The sequence below is a fragment of the Lutra lutra genome, chromosome 1 (assembly GCF_902655055.1).
Source record: "Lutra lutra chromosome 1, mLutLut1.2, whole genome shotgun sequence".
In the NCBI taxonomy this organism is placed as follows: domain Eukaryota; kingdom Metazoa; phylum Chordata; class Mammalia; order Carnivora; family Mustelidae; genus Lutra; species Lutra lutra.
Window position 1 is genome coordinate 110478111 of NC_062278.1, and position 17214 is coordinate 110495324.

Genomic DNA, 17214 nt, shown 5'->3' on the forward strand with positions numbered 1-17214 from the left:
CTGGTGAATTCATGGTGGTGCTGTGGCTCTGTCATGAAAACTCCTAGCCCAGCTCTAGAGTGTTCATCCTAACCAAGGCAGGAGTCCCTTGGGCAAGGCTACCTTACCACCAAGACTGCATGGGGTCTACATTAACACTTAGTGGGTCATGTTTCTACCATCAATCTAAGGACTCTCCACCTTTCCTTCTCTCTCCTTCTGATTCCAGCCTAAACTGAAGAATAATTTGTCTTATACTTATTTTTTATGGTCCAGATATTTACCAAAAAGAAAAAAATCTTCTGTTAATGGGATGCCTACCAACTTCTCATTATTAGAAAATACCTAACCACAACAAAGTTCTTTAAAATTTTTAAAAATATCTTTCTGATCTGGGTAGAGGAGAAACTAGAAATCCAGTAGAAGAGAAAGTGATAGAGATTTTAAATTTTCTGTAGCAAAACACAGGTATTGAATGCCTAGGATAGCCATTTGCTGTGCTAGACAATTTCCTTTTGGTGTGTAACTTAATCCTCACAACCACTCAGAGGTCCCCCACGATCACCTTTCTTTTACAATGAGGAAACTGTAGCTCTCAGTGCCCTGCCCAGGGTCACAGAATTAATATGTGACAGAGCTGAAATTCAAACCTTTTGAACTACATTATGCCATATAATAATGAGGCTTTGTTATCAAAGTTGTCATTACCAAGAAACACATCAAGATAATTTCAGATTCCAAGATGATCATTTTCTCAATCCGAAAACCCTTGTTAAATAGCTCATTGAGGCTGGCGCTGTCCTAGGTACTACCCAGGGTACCTGAGTCAGGTGCGGGATTGGCTCTTTTCCATTTGCTTAGTACAAGATCCGGAGTAGAAGTAGAAGAGAAATTTTAAAAGCCATAAATCCTTTCCCTCAAAGAACTTGCAATCTCATTGGGCAGTCAAGAACTAAAGCACATAGAACAGACATTTAATCCAAGCCACGGTCACTTGTGGAGCAGTGAGTGAGCCTGTCTGATGTGATAGGAAGATGTGAAGAGGTGGAGGGACCAAGGTGGAGAGAAAAAATGAAGCCCAGTTGGGAATTGAGATCAGAGTAAGCCATGGAGTGCCTTTTACATTTCTTGAGCTAGGATGTGCTGGAAGAGTGTTAAGACCCATTATTCAGAAGATTCTGGGGAGCACGGGTCAGATGAGACTGACTGGACTCAAGGCAGTATCCCAGGCATATCTGGTCCATCACACCTTAACGGAAGAATGACTACTCGAGTATGGCCTCCAAAGCCTACGGTTCTCACTTTACTCAACAACACGAAGTTGTTGTTCATGAACATGAAGATTTGGTCCACTTCGGACCTTTTTAAGGTAAAATAATCATGAGTTTCCTATCACCCAGCACCCACACTTTACTCCTTTTTTCTTTTTAATATCTATATTCTCCCCCTGAGCCAAAGGCACACCCACATTTTTTATTTGGCTCTCAAACCACGCATTTGATCCCTTCATGCTTCTCTTCAGCATGGGAATTTCCTCTTGCCCAGTCCAACCGACATTCCTCACATTGTCTAGGCCTGGCAGCTCAAGCAGGATGCCCTTCTTGGCTTTTTACCCTGTATTCCATTACCTGTCTCTAATCCTGGTTCCAAGGGACTTAAGGCTTGCTGATCTCATCATCCTTGCTGATCTCTTGCACCCAAGCTTGGCCCCCTTCTGCTGCTGCTCCATGCGCTAGCCTTGTGGGACAGGCCAGACCTCCCCAAGACCCCTGTGAGAAAATGCAGACATGATACCAACCCACTCTTTGAGGAGTCCCAGTGTCTTTCCCTATAAGTCCACCAGAAAGCCAAATATTTTCTCAACACCTTACATAGAGTCTTTTGTTAAATTATTTTCCTTCAGCCTTTATTTTACAAGAATCTCCATTTGAACACCATTCTGTCTTTTGCACAACTTTAACTGGAGATTTTGCCCAGGGCATTCATAACAGAGGCAGTATAGGAGGTGGTCAAGAATCAGATTCTACAGTTAGTCCAAAAGCTGCAATTTATTTAATTCCTCAAGACCCAAGTTTCCTCACCTGAAATATAAGGTTGATAATGCGCTCACATCATAGACATGTTTGAGACTTAAAACAGCTAATTCCTTCAATGGGCATAATGTTTAGCCCTTGGCAAACAGTCAACAATGGGTAGCTATGAGGGGCTCCTGGCTGGCTCGGTCCTTGGGCCTCAGGGTCATGGGTTTGAGCCTCACATTGGGCGTAGAGATTGCTATAAAAAAAAAATAAAGGATAACTATTGCATTATTAGGACATACACAATATATTATTTTTAGAGTCTAACTCTGGGGAAAAAATGTTTTGTCAGATAACGAGAGGTGTTGAACACAGCATCTGTCCCTTTTTGCCTTTGCAGCCATACTCAGGATTCAAAAGTTGTAATCAGTTCATAAAGTGGCTGGTAGTGTCTACTCCTTCATGTCCAATTCCACAGGTTCTGAACCTTGGCTGCACATTCAAATCACCTACGGCGCTCTAGAAAATATAGACCCAAATCTCCCAATTATCACTATTTTTCGTAAGTTCTCCATTGTTTGTAATGCATCCAATAGTGAGAACAATTGATTTAGGCCCTCTCTGTTCTCTTTTTAATCTTAATTATCCAGATTTACATTGTTCCACTGTATTAACTCTTTTAAATCTTTCGAAAACAGGAAGGTTATGAAACTCACAAAAGATGGATAGATGGTCAGACGGAGACTGTGAGTATTATATGCACCAGGATTGTCCCAATAAGAACTGAGAGTAACAAAATGGGTATAAATGACATTTCAAAGACTTAAAAACAAATGACTACATTTGAAGAATGCAGGACAGGAATAAATCAAAAACGACAGAAAGTGTTCCAGTCTAGTGTGCCTAAGGGGATGGAGTGACATGAGCAAGGAAATGGGGGGGCTGGTCTGTGCTTTCCAGTGACTCGCAAAGAAACTGACCCAAAAGGCACATCATTTCATATATTTCAATAGCTGGATGAACATAGGAAATCAATGTACAAGTGGAGTATACACCCCTCCTCTGTCTCAACTCATTATTTCATTTCCTCTGCTATCTGTGACCTCCACCATACACCCAGGCGAGTATCATTAGCTATATCTGGATTAAGCTTGTGGCCGCTGTAATCACAAGAAGGGATTAGAAAGAACAGGAAGAACTGAAAGGGAAGAAATTGTTCTCTGAAAGTAATCTCAGCTTCTATTTCTACTAGTGAACCAGAAGCCTGAATCTAGCAAAAGACCCTTGTTACAACAGCTTTCCTAACTTTTGTCTTCTTTATCTGGCATGTGGAGATGGTATCATATTGAGTGGGTGGAAATAACACTATTTTATCATGGCTATTAAAAATAATGAAATAGGGGCATCTGGGTGGCTCATTCAGTTAAACGTCTGACTCTTGGTTTCAGCTCAGGTCATGATGTCAGGGTCCTGGGATCGGGCCCTGCATTGGGCTCTCTGCTCAGTGGGGAGTCTGCTTGAGGATTCTCTCTCTCCCTCTGCCCCTCCCCCCTGCTCGCTCTCTGCTCAGTGGGGAGCCTGCTTCCTCCTCTCTCTCTGCCTGCCTCTCTGCCTGCTTGTGATCTCTGTCAAATAAATAAATAAAATCTTAAAAAAAGAAAAAAGAAAAGAAGCACAGATGTCAAGGCCAGAAGTCAGAGGTATTCTGGGAAGGATTTCTAGGTTGGTAAAAGGGCAGGACAAGAGGACAGCTGTGGCCCATCCTCCTCAAAGAGTCTAGAATTATGTGATGAAGCAATCTAGAACCTGATAGACCAAGAGGAGAAGGAAAAACAAATGGGCAATATTTGCTTAGAGTTGCCCTGAAAGTTTATTTAGCAGATGCTTCTTTCCTGCATTTAGTCTCTCTATTTTGGACATCAGCTACTGCTTAGTTTGGAAAACTTATCCATCCCAAAACAACTTTATGCTCCATATACAGGCGAGATAAATATGAATAAGTAAAAGCCCGAACATTTGGCAGGAAAATGTAGGACTAAGATTGAGGTTATTTATACTTAAATATTCATTTAAATGGTGAAATTCCTTATTAATGTTTCTCTCACGTTCTTAGTATGTGTGTTCTTTTTTTTTAATGAACCACTTTTTCAAGGTGATTTATTTTATTTTATTTATTTTATTTTTATAGAGAGGGAGAGAGAGAATCTCATGCAGGCTCTGCACCCAGCACAGAACCTGACATGGGGCTCAATCACATAACCCTGAGGTCATGACCTGAGCTGAAATCAAGAGTCAGACACTCAACTGACAGAGCCTCGCAGGTGCCCCAAGATTTATCTATTTATTTGAGGCAGGGGAGGGGCAGAAGGAGAGGGAGAGAGGGAATCTCAAGCAGACTCCGTGCTGAGCGCAGAGCCTGACACCTCCATCCCACCATCCTGAGATCATGACCTGAGCCAAAATCAAGATTCAGATGCTCAACCAACTTAGACACCCAGGCACCCCGTGTTCTTTCTTTTTATGTATTTTATAGTACATAATCCTTTAGTGTTTTATGTGGGAACTTTAGAAAATACAGAACAATGTAAAGCAGAAAATAAAAGCTATTGTAATCTCACTAGCCAAATGAAACTACTGTGGAAATTTTGGTTATAACTTTCTAGAAATGTTTTCTCCAAATATCTTTAGGTGTGCATATTCCAAAAAGGGACTTATGCTATAAATGTAGTATATAAGCTTTATTTTTTTCCACAACATAAATCATGACCATTTTTTATGTCCTTAGATTTGATTCCCATAAATTCTTTCATAATTATAATAAATATATGAATGCCTTTTAAAGAATTTTTTATTTTTAAGTAATTTCTATGCCCAACCCCAATCAGTCTCTACTCACAACCCCAAGATCAGGAGTCACATGCCCACTGAGCATGTGAGTCACAACCCACTGAGCCAGCCAGGCACCCCAAATATATGAATACCTTTTTGTTTGTTTGTTCTTTGTTTTTTTAAGAAGGCTTGACACCCAGCAAGGAGCCCTTGTGGGGCTTGAATGCAGGACCCTGAGACCTGAGCTGAAATCAAGAGTCGGAGGCTTAACTGACTGAGCTGATATAGCTCCCTATGGATACATTTTAACTGTGATGCCCCTCCAAAACATTGAAGTGGCTAAGAGAATTTGTAAGCATGATATTTGTTGTTGTTTTTACTGTCCTGCCCTTTGACTCATGGTACAAAAGGTGGGTCCATGAAGTAGGTGGGGAGCCATCTGTCAGTAGATGACCCAGAAGGAGGACCAACAGTCTTTACTTCTAGAATACGTGTTTCTACACTTGAGAGGAGATTCAGCTTCAATCTTAGTCCAGTGAGTGAGGATTTTTTGTGAAATTTCAGCTTTGGTAGAAGCAAGTTTCTCTTCACTAGTAAAATGAGAAGTGGAATGAATGAGGGCTAGGGGCCAAGCTCCTTTTCCAAGGTTATCTTTCCTCCTTTATAGGGAACTGCTGCCCCCCAGAGGATAAATGCTTAGGGGAAGGTCTCTCTGGGAAACTCAAGGCCGCTGGGAGAAAATTCTCTCCTCCTCCACCTCCTCCTCCTCTTCTCCTTCTCCTTCTTCTTTTTAAGATTTGTTTATTTGTGTGTGTGTGAGAGAGAGAGAGAGACAGAGAGAGAGAAAGAGAGCACATGCATGTGCTTGCGCGAGTGGGGAGAGGAGCAGAGGGAGAGACTCTTCAAGTAGACTCCCCTCCCTGTGGAGCTCAGAGCCCCAAGGCAGGGCTGGATCTCAGGACCCATGAGATCTCCACTCATGAGATCACCACCCAAGAGATTACGACTCATGAGATCACAACGTGAGTGGAAACCAAGAGCCCGTTGTCCAACCAACTGAGCTACCCAAGTGTCCCACTTTCTTTTCCTAATGAATACATTTCCATCCTTTCTTTTCCTTGCTCTTATGGAGTTGCTGTACATTTTCCATTTGCCTGAGAGTTTACTAATTCTCTTTGTTATCTGGATGTGGATTTTTTTTTCCCGTATGAAAGTTCTTATGTACCCAGGAGGATGTGGGATTCACAGCCTTTCTGAAGCTTTGGCAGGGAAAGCTTTCTGTTCCTGGAGGAAACTAGTGTGGATCTGCAACAAACACCAGAGAACAAGAACCTCCCATGGCAGAAGCCTTTGAATTATATAGGATAACTTAGCCATGGAGGAAATTTAAAAAAAAAAAAAAAAAGTCCAGGAAAATACCTCAAGTTTAGTGGGGCTCCTAGAGTTGGTTTCAAAAGACCACCAAAGGGATGCTTGGGAGGTTCAGTTGATTAACCATCTGCCTTGGGCTTAGGTCATGATCCCGGGGTTCTGGGATCAAGTCCTACATCAGGTTCCCTGCTCTGCTGGGATCCTGCTTCTCCCTCGGCTTTCGCCTCTCTCTCTGTCTCTCACGAATAAATAAATAATCTTTAATTAAAAAAAAAAAGACCACTAGACTTTATATGAATCTGAAAGAAAGAATCATAAAGTTTCTCCAGAAAAGTGAGATAGTAGACCTGAAGAAAAAAAATCCTCCAGGCTGGGAGGAAAGGCAAATAAATGCTCTGTTGTCACCATGTCTGGGTGCCCAGCAGAAAAATTACCACATGCAGCTTGTAGAAATGCATCAAGTATGTTGAAGTTAGTCTATGGAAGAGAGCAACTTAAAAGGGACTTTTTCGGGGTGCCTGGGTGGCTCAGTGGGTTAAAGCCTCTGCCTTTGGTTCAGGTAATGACCCCAGTGTCCTGGGATCAAGCCCCACATCGGGCTCTCTGCTCTGCAAGGAGCCTGCTTCCTCCTTTCTCTCTCTCTCTCTGCCTGCCTCTCTGCCTACTTGTGATCTCTGTCTGTCAAATAAATAAAAACAAACAAACAAAACAAACAAACAAAAAACTTTTTTTAAAAAGGGACTTTTTCCTCCTAGGGACTTCCAAGAGGAAAAGTTTAGATTTATATGAGAATTAATACTATAATTAAAATAAAGTTAAAATATACCAATTATGATATTAAGATAACTAAAGTATTAACAAAAATTTAAACAGTATAGCTAGTGTTTTCTCTTATAAACATTCTCAAAAATGTTTTTGGATGAGGAAAAGGAAAATTTAGCTTTCATTGAATGTCTTTTTAATTCTAAAATAAAAAGTAGAGATAGGCAAATTGACATCTTACCCATAATTTATAGTTATAAAAAGGGAATGAAGAGACAAATGGAGGAGAGCCCTTTCATTTGTTAAATGATTAATTATAAAGAAAGAGCTTCCTATTGAAAAGACTCTAAGAAATTCTTTTAGAGGGCACGTGGTGGCTCAGTGCGTTAAGCCATTGCCTTCACCTCAGGTCATGATCTCAGGGTTCTGGGATCAAGTCCCGCATCAGGCTCTCTGCTCAATGGGGAGCCTGCTTCCCTCTCTCTGCCCGCCTCTCTGCCTACTTGTGATCTCTCTCTGTCAAATAAATAAATAAAATCTTTTTTAAAAAAGAAGAAATTCTTTTAGAGGCACCTGTGTGGCACAGTAGGTTAAGCATCAGACTCTTGGTTTCAGTTCAGATTGTGATCTCAGGGTCCTGAGATCGAGCCCCTATTGGGCTCTATGCTCAGGTGCTCAGTGGGGAGTCTGCTTAAGATTCTCTCTTCCTCCCCCTCTAAAATAAATAAATAGATCTTTAAAAAAAAAAGAAATCCTTTAACCATGATTTATAGTGTTTTCATATTACCTTTAAAATGTATGAATAAAAAGTAAATATAAGCCAAGTTTATGTGATACTGCTCAAATACCTTGATAAATCATTTTATATATTCTGGCTGTGAAAGATAGCTATATATTTTGTCCTGGTTTTGCCATTCAAGAAATGAAAATTCAAAAACATAACATGTAATTTCATGTGATAAGTTTAGTATTTTACAAAATGTTAAATGCAAGTTTCAAGATTCTAAACACTTGACATGTAACGTATTATTGATTTACACTAATATTTTAAAGTCTATAAACATGAATATGGGCATACAACTGGATTTAGTTTTTACTTGAATAACAAGTGTCATTGGAAACTAGTCTCATAAACCTTGGATAACACTGTAACTTTAGGAGAACCTGCAGAGTTCTTCCATTTGCCTCACTGAGTAAACTTAGAAAAGGTGAAATCTCTGTGATAAAAGTTGAAACCCAGGATTATATTGAACTTTTAAAAAAATTTAAAGATTTTATTTATTTGACAGACAGAGATCACAAGTAGGCAGAGAAGCAGGCAGAGAGAGAGGGGGAAGCAGGCTCCCTGCTGAGTGCATAGCCAGATTTGGGGCTTGATCCCAGGACCCTGGGATCACGACCTGAGCTGAAGGCAAAGGCTTTAACCCACTGAGCCACCCAGGTGCCCCTATATTGAACTTTAATACCAACTTAATATTTTTTAATCCACAGTTGTCTTTGGAACCTTGAACTAATAGATTAGTAACTAATACTTAGTTAATAATCAACATTTACCTAGGGACTTTTAGAACTATTGAAGTTCAGAGTGCCAAGAATAATCTAATAGTTTACTCTAGTCTCAAGCTAACAAGTTAGCCTGCCACAGTTTCATGGTCCTGGCAGAAGACACAAGACACCTGAGTCCAAGACAACATTACATATTGCAATCCCAGCATTTCACGGGGTGACCCAAGGTGGGGGTGTCAGCCGAGACCTGTACTGCACACATGGAGGATTGCATAGCAGGAGAGGAACCCTGAGTTTTAAGAAAACAGATATTTTCTAATGAGCAGTAAGCCTGCCTGACCTTTGGGCTGGAAGGAGACATTATCTTTATTATAAGGGACAGTAAATAAAATTGTCCTTTACTCAGAAAGGAGACACAATCTCTACTCCCAGGGCTATTCATTGTACAAACATCCTTGAAAGATAGTGCAGAACAAAGTTAGCCATTGCCTCTGCTCTTAAGATGTGCAGAATTGGGGCCCCTGGGTGGCTCAGTGTGTTAAAGCCTCTGCCTTTGGCTCAGGTCATGATCCCAGGGTCCTGGGGTCGAGCCCCGCATCGCATCGCATCGGGCTCTCTGCTCAGCAGGGAGTCTGCTTCCCTTCCTCTCTCTCTCTGCCTGCCTCTCTGCCTACTTGTGATCTTTGTCTGTCAAATAAATAAGTGGAATCTTAAAAAAAAAAAAAAAAAAGAGGGGCACCTGGGTGGCTCAGTGGGTTAAGCCTCCGCCTTCGGCTCAGGTCATGATCTCAGGGTTCTGGGATCGAGCCCCGCATCGGGCTCTCTGCTCAGCGGGGAGCCTGCTTCCTCCTCTCTCTCTCTCTGCCTGCCTCTCTGCCTACTTGTGATCTCTATCTGTCAAATAAGTAAATAAAATCTTAAAAAAAAAAAAGATGTGTAGAATTATGAGAAACCCATGGAGGCTTGTCTCCCAACACAAAGAGAAATAAAAAAATAAAATGTACAGTTCCTACACAGCACTGAAGCTTGTTTTCATGAATGTATTCTTATTTATGCATGAATACTTTTTTCCCTTCAGAATACTCAATTAAGGGTGCCTGGGTGGCTCAGTGGTTTAAGCCTCTGCCTTCAGCTCAGGTCATGATCTCGGGGTCCTGGGATCGAGCCCCACATCAGGCTCTCTGCTCAGCGGGGAGCCTGCTTCTCCCTCTCTCTCTGCCTGCCTCTCTGCCTACTTGTGATCTGTCTCTCTCTGTGTCAAAGAAATAAAATCTTTTAAAAAAAAAGAATACTCAATTAAGGCAAAGTAAATATAAACATCAAATTATGGTAGACTTGGTAAAGCTGTTTTAAAACCTAGAGTTTTAAAGCTTTAAGTATTGTCATTTAAATTTAGCTGACTACATAAGTATATATGTATGCATGTGTACATATCAGAGCTAGAGCAAAGTTAACAAATTTTTTAAATTGTTTAACAAAGGAGAGATGACTTGCAGTTTGGGAAAAGAAAATTGGTCTCTGGATATGTCGTCTGCTGTCAGTGTGAAGCATGTGAAAGTTCTTTGCCTAAACTACGTTCCGACATGGTGGCAAAAATTGTCATGGCTCTGGATGTATACTCTCACTTTTCACAAGTGTGCCAATATTTATCCTTATCCTTGTGATGTTTTTGAGTACTTCATAATTAATCACAAGCATAAAAACAGCACTATTTCTTCACTGCTTAAAGGAATTTTTTTCCACTGTTAACCTCTGTATGGCTATTATAAAATACTCTTTTAAAAATTTCGGTCACTTTTCTATTATTTTTATCAACTGTGCAGTCTCTTCAGGCTATTTTTTCATATATTATCCATTTCTACAATTTGACACCAAATTCAGAAGCTTTAGGCCCCTACAGGCTGTCCCACTCACTGGCCAAGGATCTTGGAAAAACTGTACTCAAGTGGCCAGAAATACTGTTCATAGCAAGGAAGCAAGTAGCAGTGGTTACCTATGGGGAGAGCAGCCAGAGGGGAAAGGGGTATGAGAAAGACTTCCTTTTAACCACTTACCCTTTTCCTTTGCATTTGGTACAGAGTGTATCATTGCTTATCCAAAAGTGCATATTACAAAATAACCCTCTTCTAAAACACAATTTCACATATCCAATCCTTGAATTACACATCTTACGGTTATATCCACACATGTGCAAATGATCATGGTACAAAGCTGTTCATGGCAATGCTGTGTGTAATAGCAAAAGATGGGAAATGTCTAAATGTCTAAATGTCCATTAAGGGGATCAGTGAAAGGAGCTGTGTAACCGTACAGTAGGATGCAAGGCAGATCTAAGGAAGGATCAAGATTATGTACTCATTTGGAAATGGTATCTCAAAATATATTAAGAGAAAAAAAAAGAGAGAGAAAGGTTCAGAAAAATAAAGTATCTCTCATTTCTGTAAATTAGACATGATTTCCTTGCTTATGCATTAACGTATATATCTAAAGAACACAGAAGGAATTAATATCGTTGGTTGACTCTGAAGAGAATAATTAGGTGGCAAGTGAGACAAGAGTGAGAAGGTGACTATTTACTGTATATACCTACTGTAAATCCTTTTTTAAGAGATTTTATTTATGGGTTTATTTAGAGTGCACATGAGCAGGGGGAGGCACAGAAGGAGAGGGAGAGAAAGAATTTCAAGCAGATTCCATGCTCATTGTAAAACCTCACATGGGGCTCGATCTCACAATCCTGAGATTATGACCTGAGCCAAAACCAAGAGTCAGATGCTTAGCCAACTGAACCACCCAGGCGCCCCTAAACTTTAAATCTTATAAATGTGTTACCTATTCACAAAATAGAAATAAAAATTTTTAGAAGAGAAAGATAATTGTGAGATGTTACCGATTTCGAAAAAACTCAGTGGTCTATGCTTTCTACACCTCCACCAAAGTTCTCTTGGCGTCCCAGTAAAGTCCATTCAGACTGTCTCAGAAAGTATCCTGAGATTGTGTGAAGTAGAAAGAACATGTAACTGAACTCTTTTGTAGAGATAAATGAGGAAACCCTATAGTTTTTCATAGATACAAATTGTTTTTAATGGGTAAGTACCCATACATCAGAGTTCTCTTCTTCCAATGAGTTTTTCCAAACTTTTAAATTGTGGCCTGATTTTAGACTGACAGAGGACTTACAAAAATAAGATGGCTCTTGTATACCACCTTTCACCCAGCTTCCCCTGATGTTAACATCTTACATAATCACAGTGCAATTAATAAAACTAAGAAATTAACATTGTATAGTATAACACAATAGTGGACATAATAGACTATAATACAGTATAATACATAATATAATACTACAAACCACACTATCACATTATTCTGATTTCCTGTGAGCTTTTAAATGATGTTTCAAAACCTCAATTCAAAAAGCAAGCCATAAGTAGGAACCTGAACATACTGTTTCTTTCTTTCTTTTTTTTTTTTAAGATTTTATTTATTTATTTATTTGCCAGAAAGAGAGAGAGAGCACAAGCCGGCAGAGTGGCAGGCAGAGGCAGAGAGAAGCAGGCTTCCCACTGAGCAGAGAGCGTGATGCGGAACTCGATTCCAGGACCCTTGGATCATGACCTGAGCCGAAGGCAGTTGTTTAACCCACTGAGTCACCCAGGAGTCCCCATACTGTTTCTTTCTGTTCACAGCAAAACTTTGGTCTTTTTTTTCTTTCTTTCTTTCCTTTTTTTTTTTTTTTTTGTTTGTCTTCAAGTCTTAATTTTTTGTCACATATATTTTTGCAAATGTTCAAAATAGCTAGGTTGTATTCTGAAATTTTTAAAATTTTCATATGTATGTATGAGAAGGTACATTTGCATTTGTAATGTAAAAAGCGGCATGCTAGAGAATTGAGGGTTTGTCTTAAAGGACTGCCTAAATTATGGCCTGAGGGAGCTGTTCATCTGTTTCATCACTTGATCACAACATTTTACTAGTCAAATATTTTGTTAATTATCCAATTTATGAAAAAAAATTCAATTCCACTCCCGAGTCTACTACCAAAAGCAGTGGTTCTCAAAGTGTGGTCCTCGGACCAGCAAGTCAGCATTACCTAGGAACCTGCTGGAAATGGAAATATCCAGCAATCTGTGTTTGAGCAAGCCCTGGGTAATGCTGAAGGGGAAACATTAAGAATCTGATTAAAAGAATTGTTTTGATGACTAAAGGGAGAGGAGAGAAGGAAAGCCAGAACTAATAGAGAAATTCCCAATGGGCAATTCAGCCTGTTTGTTAACAGAAAGGTCTTTCTTCAGACTTGTTTCTCAGGAATCCGATTGTATGTACTTTGTTTCTTTTTTTAAACCCAAACTTTATTCTATTTTTTTTTTTTAAGTACTGTCCATGCCCAGTGGGAACTCAAGCTCACAACCCCAAGACCAGGAGTCCCATGCTCTACAGACTGAGCCAGCCAGGCGCCCTTCTACTTTGTCTCTCGTAAGTACTGACTCACCTTCCCATGCACCAAGGTTGGACCTTAGCCACCTTTTGACCTGAGTGAACTGATTCCAAAGACGACAAAGTAATTAACATAGAACTTCTCTATTGATAACCTCTTCTTCCAGAAACGACTTTGATCATTTTCTGGACCCGAAATGAGTACGGGCAATCCTTACTTGGCACGGTTCTGGTATCTACAAATTTCGGTTTTGTTTTCTACAAATTTAGTTAAATGAAGACCAGTACCGCAACAATGTAGTACAAATTTCAGTTACCACATAGTGCAAATTTCGCGGTCCTGGAAATACTAGGGAAATAACAGATGTGCATCCTGATGAATGGCCAATCAGATCTCTTCCATCAGAGTCATCTTGATGAGTGGCCAATCAAGTATCTTCCTTCAGAGTCTGTTGCTAAGTTGTCAGTGTGTGTCTGTTACGCAGTTCACACAATCTGCAAAGCATGTAGTTGCTGTAGAGGCTCTTTTTAGCCAACCAATTTGAACAAAAGAAACCTTACAAAGAAGTGTCCACAGTGACCCCCAGCTCCCTGGCAGAATACAAACAGGCCTGTTAGGTGATCCACTGCGAAATATCCATAAACCCTAGCTAACCAATGGGTTACTTCACCCGACCAAAAAAAGAATTCCACACATTCCCATACCTCCTCACCCTCCCCGCTTAACTATATCACCCCCATCTCACCCTTGCCTGCCTTATTGCACACGGTCTCTCCTTTGTTCCCAACCCTCCACCATGGCCTTGGATGAATCCTTTCATCACCCTGCTGCTGGCTTCTACCTGATGGGGTCACCCTATATTTGGTGGCCCCCATCCGATCTGGACACATCACAGTGGACATTCCCAGCAATAAACCCACAGAACATTTTACAAAAATGGGTGATGGAAAGAGAATTGTCCAACAAAGATGAAAGTGCAGCGACAAAAGGAAAAGTGGTATCATTAGAAAATAAATTGGATGTCATTAGAAGTTACTGACGGGGAATGTTGATAAAGCTGCTGGACTCTAGACTCCAGGTATGTATGCAGCCAGTGGAATTTGTGACAGTGAACTCACTGACATAAATACAGACCTCAATGGGACACAAAGGATGGAGGTGTCCCAGTGGAAGTGACACTCGCAAGCCCTTCACATCAGAGCACCCTCAGAGGTGTTTCAGAACACTGAAAGCAGGAAGGATGGAATCTTGTAAGCAAAAGGAAGTTGTCAAATTATATAGTCCCCTGAGAGCTGGGATCTGTATGGATGCCTTGGCATCGACTCTCAGAGAATTAGGGGCTGAACAAATGTTTAGTGAGTTGGAACTACAGTAGTTCAGAGAGACACTATTGCCATGTCTAGTATAAGTTACTTTTAGCCTCTAGTTTAATTTCTCACTGGCTGTCATTCTTAGCAAGTTATCGATCTGACAACAATATCTAAATGATTGTCTCTTTTTTTCTGAAAGATATATAAATACCTGTGAATTTTCTTTATTAAGCTAGGAAAGAATTTGGGGCTCTCCTGTTGTGTTTATAATGGTTAAAAGAAAGAAGGAGAGGAGGGGGTTAGAAGGGGAGACAAAGAGCAAAGACTGGAGGAAGGAGGAGAAGCTCTGTTCTCCAGCTGCCCAGCCCCCTCTGAATTGCTCTCCCTCCAATGATTCTCATTCTCTTAGGGTTCAGGTCTTGTAGATCTTAGTCATTTTAAATGTTCTTATTTAAGGTTCTCATTCAGACAGCCTTTCCATCATCTGGCGTTCATGGCCACTGAATTCCACGGCTTATTGTAAGGGCCGACTCTCATGCAGGGTGCCTTGTTTCCATGTGTGTTCATGTTTTGACTATGAACTCATCTGTAGCTGTGCTTGCTTTTTGCTTAGAGAACCCATTGTGCCCCAGGCAAAAAAGAGTTCTGGCAGTTCCATTCTCATTGACTCTGCCAGGAGTCTTGAGATGTCACTGCACTGGGACATATTCTTAGGTCAGGTTCTCACTCTGGAGTTTGGGGGACTTGATTGGTAAAAGAAAACCAAACTCCAAACCTCTCTGAAGAGCCAGACTCTAAGATGTTAACAATGAGAAGAAACTGGGTAAGGGGGACATATAGGAACTCTGGGTACTATCTTTGCAACTTCTTTGCAAACCCCAAATTATCCAAAATAAAGAGGTAATGTTTTAAAAATGAAGCCCCCCAGTTCCTAAACCAGTTAGGTAAGCTATGGAGTCAGCTTATATGCTTACTGGTCCCATTTTCATCTCCTTCTTCATTGTGGGTCTCTGCTATATCCCTTCTTCCTTGCAAGTTCAGCTATGAATTTAAAGTAGTCTTTGTTATAACTTATCTAACATTTCTGGGAGTTATTGTAGGGAGATTTTGAGATCCTATCAGCTCACCGTGTGTGGAATCTTAACTCCCCATCACTCTTTAATCCACATAAATCAAGCTTCTATCCCCACCATCAAAACTGTTCTGGTCAACCTTACCGTAACACTCACCTTGCTAATCAGTCATCGATTCTTAATCATGGACTCGATCTTCCATTAACATTTGAACCATTGTATATGGCTTCCTTGAGACCCTATATTCCTTTGGTTTGTCACTTACTTCTCTGCCTTTCCTCAGACTTCTTTGTGGACTCCGGCTCCTTGGCTGACCCTTCAATGTTGAGGGCCTTTGGACTCAGTCTGCCACTGCTCTTATAATTTGACACCAGTCCCTCACTGATTCTATTCAGTCTAGGGATTTTAAATGTCATATACATGCTAATGACTCCCAACTTGAGATCTTATGACTTGATTTCTTCCGTGCCTACCCCTGGGTCCCCAGACTCACGGATACTATATTACTGCCTAGTCAACATTCTTACTTGAATATCAAACTTATTATTACCCAAACTGAAATCTGGATTAGGTTCTAATGGTAACAGAATAGGTTGTCCCCCATACACCTGTGGTGGGCCTGGGCCAAGTCTGGTGATGTGGCAGCAAAGAGAACAGAGCAAAAAAGCCCTGAGGCATAGCAAAACCCCTCTGTGGAGTAGCAGTAGACTTTTCAGTGTGAACTTGGTCCTTTCCCATGTCTAACAGTACGAGAGAGTAAAACCACAGTTCTCTGCATTAAACACCAAATTTCTAGTGTACCTTCATGAGGGCCCTCATTCCAGAAACCTAGTATATTTGGAGAATTAACCTCTAGACTAGCCAGCATGGAAGGAAAGTTGCCTAACTCTATGGGGGTAGGGAAGGAATTCCCGAAGTCTTTTTCTTCTTTCTTTTGTCTTCATTTAATGCCACATTTATTCTCATTGCATTGGGCTGGGAAAGGAAAGAGTCATGAGTATAGAGAATTGTTCTATGCCATTATCTTTCAGACAGCAGTGGGATCCTGGTTCCAATTTTCTTTGAGTTCAGGATCTGAATCTGAGTCAGAGGAGGCTGACATCTGTTGGGAGCTGGGGCCGGCTAGGAGACAGGCAGGAAACCAGAATGTACTTGACTTTGGAGGTTGCGTGTCTCAGGGCTCGAATTCAGGTACCTGAGGACCCTCCAGGTAGATCACATGGGAAATACAAATGGTGCAAGCCTAGGGCTGGGCTCAGGAGGTGGGAGGTCAACCCCATGTGCATAGGAAGGACCTGAGAAGCCACTATCCTCTCTTCTGTACCCCAGGATCCTGGGAAGGGCTTCTGCATAAGGACAGGACCAGGTTTTCTCCTCTGGTTGGCCTCTTGAATAGTAGAGAGTAAATCCTGCAAATTGATGAGCATCTGGAGACATTGTTGCCATTTTCCTTCAGGCCCCTGTGCTTGAGACCCTGGCCAGTCCCTGTTGACCATACATGATTCTCCATCCTCACTCCTTCACATTCAAGGGGTTCCCGTTCTTGTAGGAAACTCTAGATTTCCTAGTCCATCTAAGGTTTCATTAACAGGCCCATGGGCTTTTCTGATCCCTGGGTTTCTTTTTCCTCCTTTACTTCCTGGAGGTTTCTATTAATTTCAGCCTGATGGGTCACTTTGTCCATTTCTACTCCTGAGTTTTCTCTGCATCCCAGGGTTCTAATAGGGTGGGGGCCGGGGGCATGTGCAGAGAGCTGGTCCATGCTGGGCCCTGCTGCAGCTCGGCGATCTGGAGGTGCCCCAGCACAGAAATGTGCTTGTTCCTCTCTGTGCTGGCGGTTTCCAATAGCTTTTGCAAAGGATTTTCAACCCATGTTGATGGTTTAGTCTCACATCCATGTCCAAAGGAACCTGATGCTTCTAGTTCCT

General features: G+C 41.1%; 1 protein-coding gene across 1 annotated transcript; it reads right to left on the reverse strand.

Moving 5' to 3' along the window:
• Window positions 1–16501: 16501 nt before the first annotated feature.
• On the reverse strand, window positions 16502–16970 carry MSANTD5 (Myb/SANT DNA binding domain containing 5). The gene is given in 3 exon segments (XM_053447774.1): window positions 16502–16659; window positions 16662–16733; window positions 16736–16970. Coding segments are annotated over 3 exon segments (465 nt in total).
• Between the last annotated feature and the right edge of the window lie 244 nt (window positions 16971–17214).